At 45.1% G+C, this 14342-nt stretch overlaps 1 protein-coding gene across 17 annotated transcripts in view; it reads right to left on the bottom strand.

The window, feature by feature from the left end:
* The window catches only part of LOC126213414 (eukaryotic translation initiation factor 4 gamma 1-like), a 786084-nt gene that overhangs the window by 632407 nt on the left and 139335 nt on the right, over nucleotides 1-14342 (bottom strand). The window contains exon 1 of one of the 17 annotated variants that reach the window (XM_049941151.1): nucleotides 13583-13856. The exons of 15 other annotated variants lie outside the window; for them this stretch is intronic. Coding sequence is in view for 1 of the 2 variants with exons in the window: in XM_049941154.1 (XP_049797111.1) it covers nucleotides 13583-13619 (37 nt within the window). In the remaining variant the exon portion in view is untranslated. Of the gene's footprint in view, nucleotides 1-13582; nucleotides 13857-14342 lie in introns of those variants that run through there. One more of the 17 variants, XM_049941154.1, reaches the window with a different exon arrangement.

Here is a 14342-nt window from a genome sequence, read left to right as displayed (position 1 = left end):
GCGTCGTGCATCACAGAGAGAGTTACTATTGAAATTTCGGGACAGCACTTTTCACGAGGAGTCGGACAACGTATTACTTCCCCGTAAATACAGCTCGCGTATTGATCACGAGGAGCAAATTCGAGAAATTAGAGCCAACACAGTGGCTGACTGACAGTCATTCTTCCCACGCACTATTCGCGAGTGGAACAGGGTTGGAGGGATCAGATAGTGGTACTGAAAGGAGCCTCCGCCACACACCATCAGGCGGCTTGCGGAGTATGATGTAGATGTACACACTGGGGAGTTCCACGAGGTTGTTTACAAAATTGAACTGTCGGAGTCACGAAGACCAACGAACGCGAACTGTCTCCCGAAAGCTTAGTCACCACTTTTGAGGACTGAGTATCGAGTGAAACAGCTAGGGATGTACTTCTTGCTGCGGCGTCCACACCGACGCCGCCAGATATCGAGAGGAAGAAGTTGGGCGCAGCGAGGCGCGGCCAGTGTGCAAGTCAAACCACACCGCTCAGCGTCGGCACATCAAAGGAAACGTTCGTTCGTGCGCCACTCTGTTCCGACGGCGCTTCTCGCTTCCCGTTGTTACAGATGCGCGCGCGTACACGTACTGCAACACTGCCGCCCACCTTCAGTAGGAGTGTGGCAACATACATCGACATCCATAGTCCGCAAATCTCCGTGAGGTGCACGGCAGAGGGTTCGTCCAATTCTACCAGTTATTAGTGTTTCCAGCACGGGAGGAATGATCGTTCAAATGCCTGTGCACGTGCAGCAATTATTCTCATCTTATCGTTGCGATCACTATGTGGGCGATACGTAGGGTTTTTTAGTACGAGGATTTACACTTTATAATATTGCCAACTATTTATTTACAGCTGGTACAAAACAGATACGTGTTCCAAAGTTATACTGACCTTCCAAGTAGTCACCAGCATTGTGTATAACTCGATGTGGAAGTCTTAGCAGTGCCGCTTGTGTTGACAGTTCGAGCAGCGCGGTCTATTGCCCGACGAATTTGTAGCAGTTCTGAAGCGAATGGCGTGAAGTGTTTGCTTCAGTTTAGAAATCGAGTTGAACTCACGAGGGCTTAAGTCCGGGGAGTGCAGTAGGTGGTATTGCACTTAGCAGCCCATCAGTCAAACAAATCAGTAACAGCATGCACTGTACGTGCTTGAGCATTGTCCTGCAAAATTATGGTCATGTTCTGCACAAAGTGTCATCACTTCTGTTCAAATGGCTCTGAGAACTATGGGACGTAACTGCTGAGGTCATCAGTCCCCTAGAACTTAGAAATACTTAAACCTAACTAAGCTAAGGACATGACACACACAGCCATGCCCGAGGCAGGATTCGAACCTGCGACAATAGCGGTCGCACGCTTCCAGACTGTAGCGCCTAGAACCGCTCGGCCACTCCGGCCGGCCATCACTTCTGTCTCTAAGCTGGTTCCAAAAATGAACAGCATAGAGACAGAAGTGATGACACTTTCTCCAGGACCTGACCCTCATTTTGCAGGACAATGCTCAAGCACGTACAGTGCAAGCTGTTACTGATTTGTTTGACTGATGGGACTGCTAAGCGCTATACCACCTACTGCATTCCCCTCACTTAAGCCCTCGTCAGTTGATATCTAAACTGAAGGAAACACTTCACGGCATTCGCTTCTGAACTGCTACAAATTCGTCGGGCAATAGACCGCGCCGCTCGAACTGTCAACACAACCGGCACTGCTAAGAGTGTCCTACGACTTCCACATGGCTGGCAACGGGTTATACACAATGCTTGTGACTACTATGAAGGTCAGTAAAACTTTGAAACACGTATCTATTTTGTACGAGCTGTAAATAAATAGTTGCCACTATTAAAGTTCCAACCCTGGAATATTCCTGGAGTAATCATTTAAAGGTGGTTCCTGAAACTTTGTTAACAGAGTTTCTCGGGATACTTTACGTCTATCTTGATGAGTCTTTCAGCTCCGTTCCTTCAGTATCTCTGTCACACTCCCACGGATTAAACTAATCTGTAACCATTCGTGCTGCCCTTCTTTGTATACGTTCAATATCCCGCTGTTAGTCCTATCTGGCATCGGTCCCACACACTTCAACGATATACTAGAACCAGTCTCCTGTGTAGACTACTTGCAGTTCCCCTGTATTCTACCAATAAAGCAAAGTCTACCACCTGCTTCATCCACGACTGAGCATATGTGATCAATCCACTTCATATCCCTACACCAAAGTATTTGTATGAGTAGGACGATTCCAGCAATTACTCATTGACATTATAGTCGTAGGACACTACTTTTTTCGTTTAGTGAAGTGCACAGTTTTACATTCGTGAACATCGAAAGCAAATTTCCTGTCTCTGCACCACATTCAAATCTTATCAAGATATGACTGAATATTTATCATCAAGATGTGACTGAATATTTATGCAGCTTCTTTCAGACAGTACTTCATTATACATAACTGCATCATCTGCAAAATGCCTGATTTTATTATTAATATTGTCTGCAAGGTTATTAATATAAAATGTGAACAGTAAGGGTCCTAACCCATTTTCCAGTATTCGGAATTCAAGTAGACTCTGGCGTTAGTTAACTTGCAGTGGTCAAATTCAATTGGTCTACATCTGACGATGACTACCCATGCAATTTCACATCCTGTATCCTCCCCTACCAAAAAGCCCTCAATCCAGTCACAAACTACACTTGCGCCAACATTATGTTCGAACACTACGAATCTATTCGAAGAAATCCATTTATTCACAAACACCGAACACGGATTTGGAAAACACCTTTCTTATGAAACACAGCTAGCTCTTTATTCTTACGAGAGACTGAGTAGTATCGATAAAACACATCAAATAGATATCCACATTTTCAAATTTCGAAAAGGCTTCAGACACGGTTCCTACAACGGACTTGTAATTCAATTGCGTCCGTATGGACTATCGCCTCGGTTGTGCGACTTCCGACCCGTGATTTCGTATCAGAGATGTCACACCTGGTAATAATTGATGGAAAGTTACCGAGTACAACGGAAGTAGTATTTGTCGTTCCCGATGCAAGTGTTATAGGTCCTATGTTGTTCCTGATCTACATGAACGATTTAAGAGAATATCTGAGCAGCCCTCGTTTGCAGACGTCTTGTAAAGCCATCAGATGATCAAAACGAATTGCAAAATGATTTAGACAACATATATTCATTGTGCAAAAAGTTGCAATTGGCTGTAATTAATGAAAAGTGTAAAGTCGTCGACAGCAGTACTTAAACATAACCGCTGAATTTCGGTTACACGATAAAACACTCATACCTAAAGGCTATCAACTCAACTAAATACTTACGCATTACAATTATGAATAACCTGAGTTGGAAGGATCACATAGATAATGTTCTGAGTGAACCAAACCAAAGACTGATTTATTCGCAGAACACTGAGAAAATACAAGAAATGCGCTAAAAAGACCGCCTACACGACACTTGGCTGTCCTCTTCTGGAGTATTCCCGTATAGAATCCGGATCACAACGATTCACGGAGGACATTGGGAAAGTTCAAAGAAGGGCAGCTGGTTTTGTGCTATCCCGTTTTAGGGGAGAGAGTGCCACGGATACGACATACGAATTGGGGTCGCAGTCACTAAAATAAATGTGTTTTCCGCTGCGCCAGGAAATTCTCTTGTAATTTCAGTCACCGACTTTCCCCTAACAGTGCGACGTATCATTTTGATGGCGCGTCTTCATATGGACAAGTGATCATCATAATAAAATAAGCGAAATCAGAGATCGTACGGAAGATGTAAGGGGAGTTAGAACGAAAAAAAATTTTTTTTCAAATGTTAGGATTTTTATCCCATTATAAAATTTGCAATTTTCCAAAAAACTCACATGGGAAGTATTTTATTTCGTTTTTTTTTAAATGTAATCTACACCAGTGCGTTACTTCAAGATCTAATAAACTCGGTAATTTTTACACAGAAGGCTGTGGATTGCAGTGTTATAAAGGTCATGTGCAGAAGAGGATGCGCACCAGGTTGAGGAAGTTGAAACAAAGTTTGGAAGACAAGAAACTTTCTGATGGTAAAACCATAAGAGACAGGCGGACAGACAATATGACTGATGAACTACGGCAGTATTATTAGATGGCCATTAGAAATAATGCTGTGGATTTGTTGATAATGAAGCAGGCAGTATGGGCTGCTTTCTTCCACAGACTGTCAACTGACGAAAAACCAGTACGCGACCTTTGCCCTCCTGGACCTGATTCATGGAGCAATTACTGCAATGCCCAGTATTCAAATAGTTCGTACAGCCGTAACCATTCCATCACAGCAGGAATATGATAAAACCTATTTACAGAGACCTGGCAAATCCTGAATTACTGAAGAAGTGTCTCCATGGTCAGACTCAAAATCCCAATGAGTCGTTCAATAATCTCAAATGGACTCGCTTACCAAAAAATGTTTTTGTTGGAATGAAGATACTAAAGTGGGGGTTCAGTGATGCTGTTATTGCTTTTAATGATGGCAACATTGGTAGGGTTAGCCGGCCGGGCTGACCGAGCGGTACTAGGCGCTTCAGTCCGGAACTGCGCGACCGCGCAGGTTCGAAACCTGCCTCGGGCATGGATGTCCTTAGGTTAGTTAGGTTTAAGTAGTTCTAAGTCTACGGGACTGATGACCTCAGATGTTAAGTCAAATAGTGCTCAGAGCCATTCTGAATTGAGAAAGGAAAGAGGGGCGGGAGGAATTAACAGTAGCAGACGGAGTACCCTCGGCCACACGCCGTGAGGTGGTTTGGGCAGCGTCGACTTCCTTACAAGCAGTAAGTTAGTTTTGTTACCTTCTCGCCGCAGTACTCCGTACGCGGGAGTGAGACTGAGCACGTACCAGTGCTGGCAGGCAGCTCGCCGTGTGACGTAGTATGCCTAGAGACGCGTGGCGATAAGCGTGCGAGCTGTGACGTAAGGACGGGTCGATGCGCGCAATTGGTCGACACGGCTAAGGTCGACCCCGAAATACGCGCACCGCAGCATGCCGTTGACCTCGCCTACTCCACTACTCGGGCTCCACCGCAATCCCTCCCACGTGGGGTCACGTTTCCTCGTTCCCCCACCCAAAACGACTCTGCGCTCCACTGTCAGCACCGAAAGATGTTCAGAATCCAATCAGAGGAGGAATGTGGTGTCCCAGAGTAAGTACCGATCAATATTATGCACTTGGCGTCCGGTTCGGAATGACCAGGGCAATCCCCAGATGGGAATCCACATCATGGTTCCTGGCAAGTTTATTAATCCTGCATCAATTGGTTGGTCTGCCTCCAATTCCAAAAGGCGTTTCACTATTATACGTACAAATGAAATGGGCGAGTATATGACAGAGCAACAAGAACCAATGGTTTCCCCGTACGGGGGTACGCCCAATTGCAAAGTGCACACGTGCGTATATTGTTGTTGTTGTGGTCTTCAATCCTGAGACTGGTTTGATGCAGCTCTCCATGCTACTCTATCCTGTGCAAGCTTCTTCATCTCCCAGTACCTACTGCAATCTACATCCTTCTGAATCTGTTTAGAGTATTCATCTCTTGGTCTCCCAATACGATTTTTACCCTCCACGCTGCCCTCCAATGCTAAATTTGTGATCCCTTGATGCCTCAAAACATGTCCTACCAACCGATCCCTTCTTCTAGTCAAGTTGTGCCACAAACTTCTCCCCAATCCTATTCAATACCTCCTCATTAGTTACGTGATCTACCCACCTTATCTTCAGCATTCTTCTGTAGCACCACATTTCGAAAGCTTCTATTCTCTTCTTGTCCAAACTGGTTATCGTCCATGTTTCACTTCCATGCATGGCTACACTCCATACGAATACTTTCAGAAATGACTTCCTGACACTTAAATCAATACTGGATGTTAACAAATTTCTGTTCTTCAGAAACGCTTTCCTTGCCATTGCCAGTCTACATTTTATATCCTCTCTACTTCGACCATCATCAGTTATTTTGCTCCCCACATAGCAAAACTCCTTTACTACTTTAAGCTTCTCATTTCCTAATCTAATTCCCGCAGCATCACCCGATTTAATTCGACTACATTCTACTATCGTAGTTTTGCTTCTGTTGATGTTCATCTTATATCCTCCTTTCAAGACACTGTCCATTCCGTTCAGCTCATCTTGCACGTCCTTTGGAGGAAGCCGCCTGATAGAATTATGCACAGAGCATAATCATAGCTAACATTTGGTTCAAGAATCATGAAAGAAGGTTGTATTCATGGAAGAAGCCTGGAGATGGTGGAAGGTATCAGATAGAAGGTATTCATCTACTCTGTCACAATACGCCGTATCGGGGAAACTACAGCTTTCGAAACCTACGTTCATTAATATTTACTCGTTTCGTAGTCGAGATTGACCCCTTTTGCTCTGTACCTGTAATAGTCAATGCTCTGTACCTGTAATAGTCAAATACCCATCTCATGAAGAAAAGTAGCCGCATACCCCTGCGGAATGCGGGATTAACCACTCCATGTTACGAAGCTACTTGCGGACGAATATCGACAAATTTCGACGTTTATTGCATACGATAGAAGGTTGATTGTATCGCCATGGCAACGCACCCTGTGAAAAAGCAGCATCTACGAGGCAACGACTTGTACACAACACTATTCCTTACATCGATGGTTCCCAACCTTTCTTAGACCATTACCCTCGAGTGCAATCAGACATTACCTAGTACCCCTCCTCCCTCCCCCACGCCGCGCGGGGTAACAGCACGGTCTTAGGCGCATTGTCACGATTCGCGCGGCTCCCCCATCCCCCCTCTCCTTTCGGAGGTTCGAGTCCTCCCTCGGGCATGGGTGCGTGTGTTGTTCTCAGAGTAATTTAGATTAAGTAGTGTGTAAGCTTAGGGACCGGTGACCTGACTAGCTCGCTCCCACAGGATCTTACCACTAATTTCCAGGTTCCCTCAAAAAAATGGTTCAAATGGCTCTGATCACTATGGGACTTAACATCTGAGGTCATCAGTCCCCTGGAACTTCGAACTACGTAAACCTAACTAACCTAAGGACGTCACACACACACATGCCCGAGGCAGGATTCGAACCTGCGACCGTAGCGGCCTAGAACCTCTCGTCCACATCGGCCGGCACTACTCCAGGTATTATCTGCAACTTGGAGAAGGCATTTTCTTGAGATATTTAGCATTTGTTATGTATATGTCTCACTGTGATGTACTGGATAAAGCACAATACATGTGCATATTGGGTGGACTATGTGAGGAACCTTTAAAGTGCACGGCATTAATGCTACTAGTTGAGAAAAAGTAATTATTGATATATAATCAGTTTCAGAGTGTTACAAAACTGTGATAACAGTAATGAGCTTTTCAAAATAATTTAGTTTGCTGACTGAAACAGAACCGAATCGTTTAATTTTTACCCTTCAGAAAATTCCGTCCTACCCCTCAGGGATAATTACCCCCAGGTTGGGAACCACTGACTTAAGTAGACTGGTCAGAATCGAACGGAACACTTTCGGTGTAAGAGCATGGGCTTCGTTCCAGACCCCGACGTCTTCTCTGGTTGCTTATCTCGACGAAGAAGTGGTAGCCAATCCTCCACTGCCATCCAGACACCTCACTGCAAGTGTACCTCGGCAGAGTCGAAGCCGCCATGAAGGTAAAGTGACTTAAAAACTAACCTCCCATCTTCGGTGGCCGCACATGCCACGCGGGCGATGTGAAGACGTCGTCATATCTCGACAATCAGGTCAGGGCTATCCGAAGGGCCTCTCCAAATTACACCGCTGACACTGTCTCATAGCTACAGCCAATCCTGAGTTGGACCATACAGTTTTATTACTCTTTTCTGCTTCTCTTTGCCCTCGACACTGCACTGTGGATCACTGGATAGCGTGCCGCCTGCTCGGATGAATAACATTTCTCGTTACGCCATATCGATCGTGGTCTCCAGGTACGCCGTCATCGAAGCGAACGGCTGCTCGATACACGTGCGCGACGCCACAGGTGCAGAACTTTTCCTGCCACGTAGCCCTCAGTTTCCTGTAATATCACACTGAAGAGCCAAACTCGTACACCCACATAATATCGTACAGAGCCCTGGAGAGCACGCAGAACGGCCATGGACTCAACTAATTTCTGGAGTAGGGCTGGAGGGAATTCACCGTGAATCCTGCAGGGCTGTCCGTAATTCCCGTGCGAGTACGAGAGGGTCGAGATCTCTTCTGAACAGCACGTAGCAAGGCATCCCAAATGTGTTCAATAATGTTTCTCTGGGGAGTTCTTAGGCCAGCGGAGGTCTTTAAAACCAGAAGAGCGTTCCTGGCGCCACTCTGTAGCAATTCTGGACGTTTGGGGTGTCGCGTTGCCTTGCTGGAATTGCCCGTCGGAATGTACAATGGACATGAATGGATGCAGGTGATCAGACAGGATCATTACGCACGTGTCATCTGTCAGAGTCGTATTTAGACGTGTTAGGGGTCCCATATCGCTCCAACTGCACACACCCCACATCTTCACCGAGTCTCCTCTAGCTAGAACAGTCCCCTGCTGACATGTACAGCCCATGGATTCATCAGGTTGTCTACATAGCCATACACGTCCCTTTGCTCGATACAATTCGAAACTAGATTCATCCCGGCCGGTCGCTGTGACGGACGGTTCTACGCGCTTCATTCTGGAACGGCGCTGCTGCTACGGTCGCAGGTTCGAATCCTGCCTCGGCCATGGATGTGTGTGATGTCCTTAGGTTAGTTAAGTTTAAGTAGTTCTAAGTTCTAGGGGGCTGATGACCACAGATGTTAAGTCCCATAGTGCTCAGAGCCATTTGAACCACCACTGTTCCTCTAAAACAACTTAAATATAACGTCTTTTGTGCGTCCATACCACGACATATCACCATCAAACAATACGTACAAACCGACATTCATCTACATCATTGCTCTGTGAAGCGTGTGAAAGGTGATTACACAGCTCTCTGCGAGCTACTATGGGCCGTATTTCAGACGCATTAGCTTTTGACAGAGTTGATCAGGCTACTCTCTACAATCCTGAAGGCAGCAGGGATAAAACACAGGCAGCGTAAGGTTATCTACTGCTCATACAGAAAAGAGGCTCCAGTTCTAAGAATTGACAAACGTGAAAGACAAGGAGTACCTGACAAGGAAGTGAGACAGGCTTGTAGCCGATCCCCGATGGTAGTCTGTACTTTGAACAAGCAGTCAAGGAAACCAGGGAGAAATTTGGGCCGGCCACGGTGGCCGTGCGGTTCTAGGCACTTCAGTCCGGAACCACATGACTGCTACGGTCGCAGGTTCGAATCCTGCCTCGGGCATGGATGTGTGTAATGTCCTTAGGTTAGTTAGGTTTAAGAAGTTCTATGTTCTAGGGGACTGATGACCTCAGATGTTGAGTCCCATTGTGCTCAGAGCCATTTGAACAATTTTTGAGAAATTTGGAAATTAAATTAAAGTTAAGAGGGAAGAAAAAGCAACTTCGAGTTTGGCTGATGGCGTAAATTGATGTTATAACATGAACACAAAGAAAAGTAAAGCAAGGGAAGTTGAATGTGGTCGCAATATATCAGGCGAGACTGAGGGAATTACATTAGGAAATGAGACACTAAAATAAATAGATGAATTCCGCTATTTGGGCAGCAAGTGCAGAGTGGCCACAGCAGAAAAGCATTTCCGAAGATTAGAAATGTAACATTGAATTTAAATGTGTTTGCAAGCCTGGCCTGAAGTTATTTGCACGGAGTGTAGCGTTGTACGGGTGCGAAACGTGGATGATGAAACAGTTCAGACAATAAGGGAATAGAAGCATCTGAAATTTGGTGATATAAAAGAATGCCGAAGAGCAGTTGGTTATGTTGCGCAGCTAATGGCGTGGTGGTGAAATGGAACTGCGGAGAAACGAAATTTCTGGCTTAACTTGATGTGGTCGGTTTGAAAAATCTAAGAAAAGGACGATGTTAATTACAGGGCTTGCATGCAGTCCTGATCACTTGTATCTACGTCGTCACACAATAATGAATCAGACTGATAGAATACAAGTACACGATTTGTACATAGTAGAATGGTCAAACTCATTAACAGACACACGTGCTGTAATAAATTCTCTCCCTCCGAACAGGCCTCGGAAGGTTCAACGGCACCGACCGGCCGCCGTGTCATCCTCAGCAACAACTGCCTCACAAGGGCCGAGTGTACCTCCGCCAACAACGCTCGGCAGACGGGGCGGTCACCCATACAAGCCGAGAGCGCTTAACTTCGGCGATCTGATAGAAACCAGTGTTACTTGTTCCACAAACACTAGTAGCTTTAATAAAGTGCAATACAGCTATTGTACCAAATCATGATTTACAAAAACCTGTAGTTCATCGCCTCCTAAGATAACAGCGGAGAAATCCTGATACATCAACGGAGCCGGGTACAAAAGAAGTGGGAAAAAATACGTACATCATTGATCGTAACTGATCGACATCAGACTAGCTACATTTCTTTTTCGCTGCGCGGGAGTTATTATTGATTGAATTCAAAAATTTTAAATGCTGTCGTAATCCACTCATGAAGAGCTGTAAACTGAAGTTGGTAGTTTGACACAATACAGTAAGTACAGTTAGAAGCTGTGTACATGCATAGAGGCAGATTTAACTCACAGCGCGCAAATTACTCGATGTATATTCATCCAGTATTTGAGAAAGACGGCGCTCAGCGACCTCCCACCAACTTTACAGATGGTTTCAAACCTCTTCGAAATTATTACTCACTGACACCAACAACATAATCGTGAGAGGAACCCTGTTTATCGCTTATTATTTTCAGGTATGTCGTTTTAATTTACTACTTCTTCGCTGCTAACTCTACTCGCAACATATTTCGCTGACAGTATTCACATATAACACTGAACGTACGTGCAAAATTGTATCATTCTACAGGAGTTCGATTCTTTAAGGAATTGTTTGTAATTACGGTTGTTACTACATTATAGTTGATACATTAAAGTGTTACTGTTACGTAAGAAACAACTTCTTAGGGCGCAAGGTTTAACCTTAAGCAGCCATTTGCTTTTGCGATACGATACAGAGACAGTAGGCAGCACTATAAACGATAAATACGCGTTAAAAAAAAGTGAAAGTGAAATGTCTAAATGAGACGTGTTGGAGAAAGCCGAAAATCGGACATATTGGTGTAAACAGGACAACTAGGTGCAATTCCAGGGCGACACTCGTGTAAAAACAAAAATAATCTTTAATATATATAAATCTAAATATGAACGCATCGAAAGACGAGCGTCACGAAAATGTGAAAAACTTGAACAGACTCTTGAAGATACCTGCAAATTATCCCGCGACGGCCTATGGACGAAATTTGGTTTCTTAAATTCCCCTTACTGTAAAAACCGAATGTACTTCTGTTTACTCAACATGTTCCGAGACACAATTATCAGTTCTTGTGGGTCTGGGAATTTATTTCTGTAACTACATTAATAGTGAAAGTAGATATCTACAGATGCCTCGTTTTTATGTCGCGCCTATAAGAAGTGGAGAATACTGTATATAATTACAACAGAAAAAGATAAAACACCAACAATCCACAATAAGGCGAAAGAAAATGACATGCGGTGAAACTATGAACTTTCAAAATTTATGTGATTTCAGAAATAAATGAAGACTCGCGAAAGATAACACATAGGTGTCAAAACATGTTTGAGTTAACACAAAAAAAGAGATTATGCTTTGCAGAACGTGGAGTTTAAAAACTCAAAATTAATTCGCAAATATGGAAGAAACGTCAATAGGAGCTTCCAGCTTGAACACGATGATTACCGATGTACATTTCAGTAACCTTAATTAAGATAGGAATCTTGACGTGTTCTTCAACCTGCTCTAGAGACCGTGAGGACAAAATCACGGGCAGTGCCATTTAAGAATTCGTTTTTTTTTTTTTTTTCCCGCTCCACACGCAGTGGAATGGGAAGAAAATCGACACGCTAAGTACCCTCTGGCACGCACTTCATGGTGGTATGCACAGTAAATATGGAGGTAGCAGACTCAAAACGTAATGTTAACACAAGACTTTGACCTTTTTGCCTGCGTGGAATTTGCGCCGCGACTGCACAACTTTCGCGAGGTGTTACGTCATCCACAGGAGCCTACGTAACACAATTTCCGCCCACGACTGCAATTTTCAGCCCGAGTGCGGGGAGGGAAAAAGATGAGACGACAATTATCTGATGCACAGCGCAATGGGGAGGGGGGCGGCTGCGTAGCAGATCCACACAAGGACGAGGCTCTGCCGGCAGCCTTTAAACGTCCGTGACCTAGGACGACATGCGCCGACATATGGTACGTTCCGCAGGACACGATGTGGGGGCGTCCGAGCCGAAAAGCCGAACAAAAAGCGTGTCGCAGCACGCGACCTAGACCGCAAAAAAAAAGTAAAATAAACCGAAGCCGCCGAAAGCAGCGCCAGTTGGCACACTTCTCGCCTCTATTGAGACACCTGACTGTCGCCACGGCGCTAGCGGCGGCGCACGGCTATTCCTGAGAGAAATAAAAATGGTCGCCCGACACGGCTACAACGCACAGCTGTTACACACCGTTCACGCATCAAACTAGTCAGCTGTAACATTACCTTGCCTGCTATTCGAACTGAATACGCAAAAAGCGGCTAAGCACAAATGTCGCTAAACGTGGCCAGACGAAACAGCTGTTACACGAGATTCGCTTATCAAACAATCCTGCGGCGGTTTTCTTTGAAATAGAGCAACACCGCAAGATATACTTCACTGACAGCTCCCTTTGTGCTCTCAAAGAAAACTGCGAACGTTGATCTCGAAACGAATTTTAACAGGGATATTCTCGAGCATTGCTCTTCCTGATAGAAACGAACTTAAGGACGAAGCTGTTCGTGTATTAAACAAGTGCGTAACTATACTCTCTCGACTGTTATACACGGGACACATGAAATGCAAAGGAGAAAAAGAAGTCGTTCAATACGGCTATACGACACAGTTGTTATTCTACAGTAGATTCACGTATCAATGTTAGCGCCAAATTCTCTGAAACATAGCAAAAATCCAATACATACATCACTTCGTCATTAACGAAACTTGCCATTGCATATCGCGAATAAGATTTGACCGTGGGGACGAGAGGGAAGAGAGACGAAAAAAAATTTTGTTTAGAACTTGACAATATCTATCGCAGAGGTATCAGGACAACTTACGAAAAATAATGCGCTGATTTTGCTGACTCGGTTGAAACACTTAGACGCACTGGATGCAGATAATTTTTTTACAGAACACACCGAATTCACTAGAACATCAACAGCAGAAGAACGCACGCACAAAACTGGGCAGCAGTTACTTATCATACTTGTTAGGCGGAGCAAATATCTGTTTCCAGAACACGATCATTACAAAACACACACACACACACACACACACACACACACACACATACACACACACACACAGTGTCACCTGCAGAAATAATAATAATCAGACTACAAAACCAAAATACTTAAAAGTACACAAAATACGGTGGCACTTCTTTTACCTTCGGCGCCGTCGTAAAAGTCACCGCTGAAGAACATCAAAAACTTCACTTATCCCGGGGTACTCCAACACGTTCCCCGGGGTTGCGAAACACACACTCACACACTTTTTTTTTTAACTCTCGGATGTTTTTTTTTACTATTTTCAATCTTCCTGTGCCACTTTCTTCGGACACTTATCTTTCTTCGGTTCGTTACACTGTGGTGCGCACAATACGTGTTTCCGCCTCGTCGGACAGTGATTTCGCGACGGCAGAAAGCGGCTCGCGGAACCCGTCTGGTTTGTTAACGTGGCAGCCGCGTTGCTAGGTTATAAGATCGTCCACACGGCACACGTAAGCAGCACGCGAGCTAGCAGCCGGGCCGAGCCAGCGGCGCCGGGAGGGGAGCGGAGGCGTCCAATAGCGCGCGGCTACGAGCACGGGGGGAAGCGGAATTAAGCGCCGCTCGGCGCTAAGCCGCGGTCCCGGGGACTCACCGCCTTCTAGCGTACCTGCGCCTCCCGTCCAGCAAACCTGTCTGCTCACCACAATAGCGTCCACGTGAGGCACGTAACACTCGGAAATAAACCTACTACTGCGCTTTTTTTTCCCATTTGGGTTCTTTCGCAATTGTAAACGTAATCGGCGAAATGATTTTCTGTTTAAACAAATCGGACACCGCCTTCTAAAAAACGAGCTGTCTTCCAAACCACGGGAGGAAGACAGAATACGAAAACAGTCGGATATTCTTGAACAGCATCGGCAACAATCATACTGGCGG

Source organism: Schistocerca nitens, chromosome 11, assembly GCF_023898315.1.
Source record: "Schistocerca nitens isolate TAMUIC-IGC-003100 chromosome 11, iqSchNite1.1, whole genome shotgun sequence".
Lineage (NCBI taxonomy): Eukaryota > Metazoa > Arthropoda > Insecta > Orthoptera > Acrididae > Schistocerca > Schistocerca nitens.
This window is presented reverse-complemented; position numbering and strand designations above follow the sequence as displayed.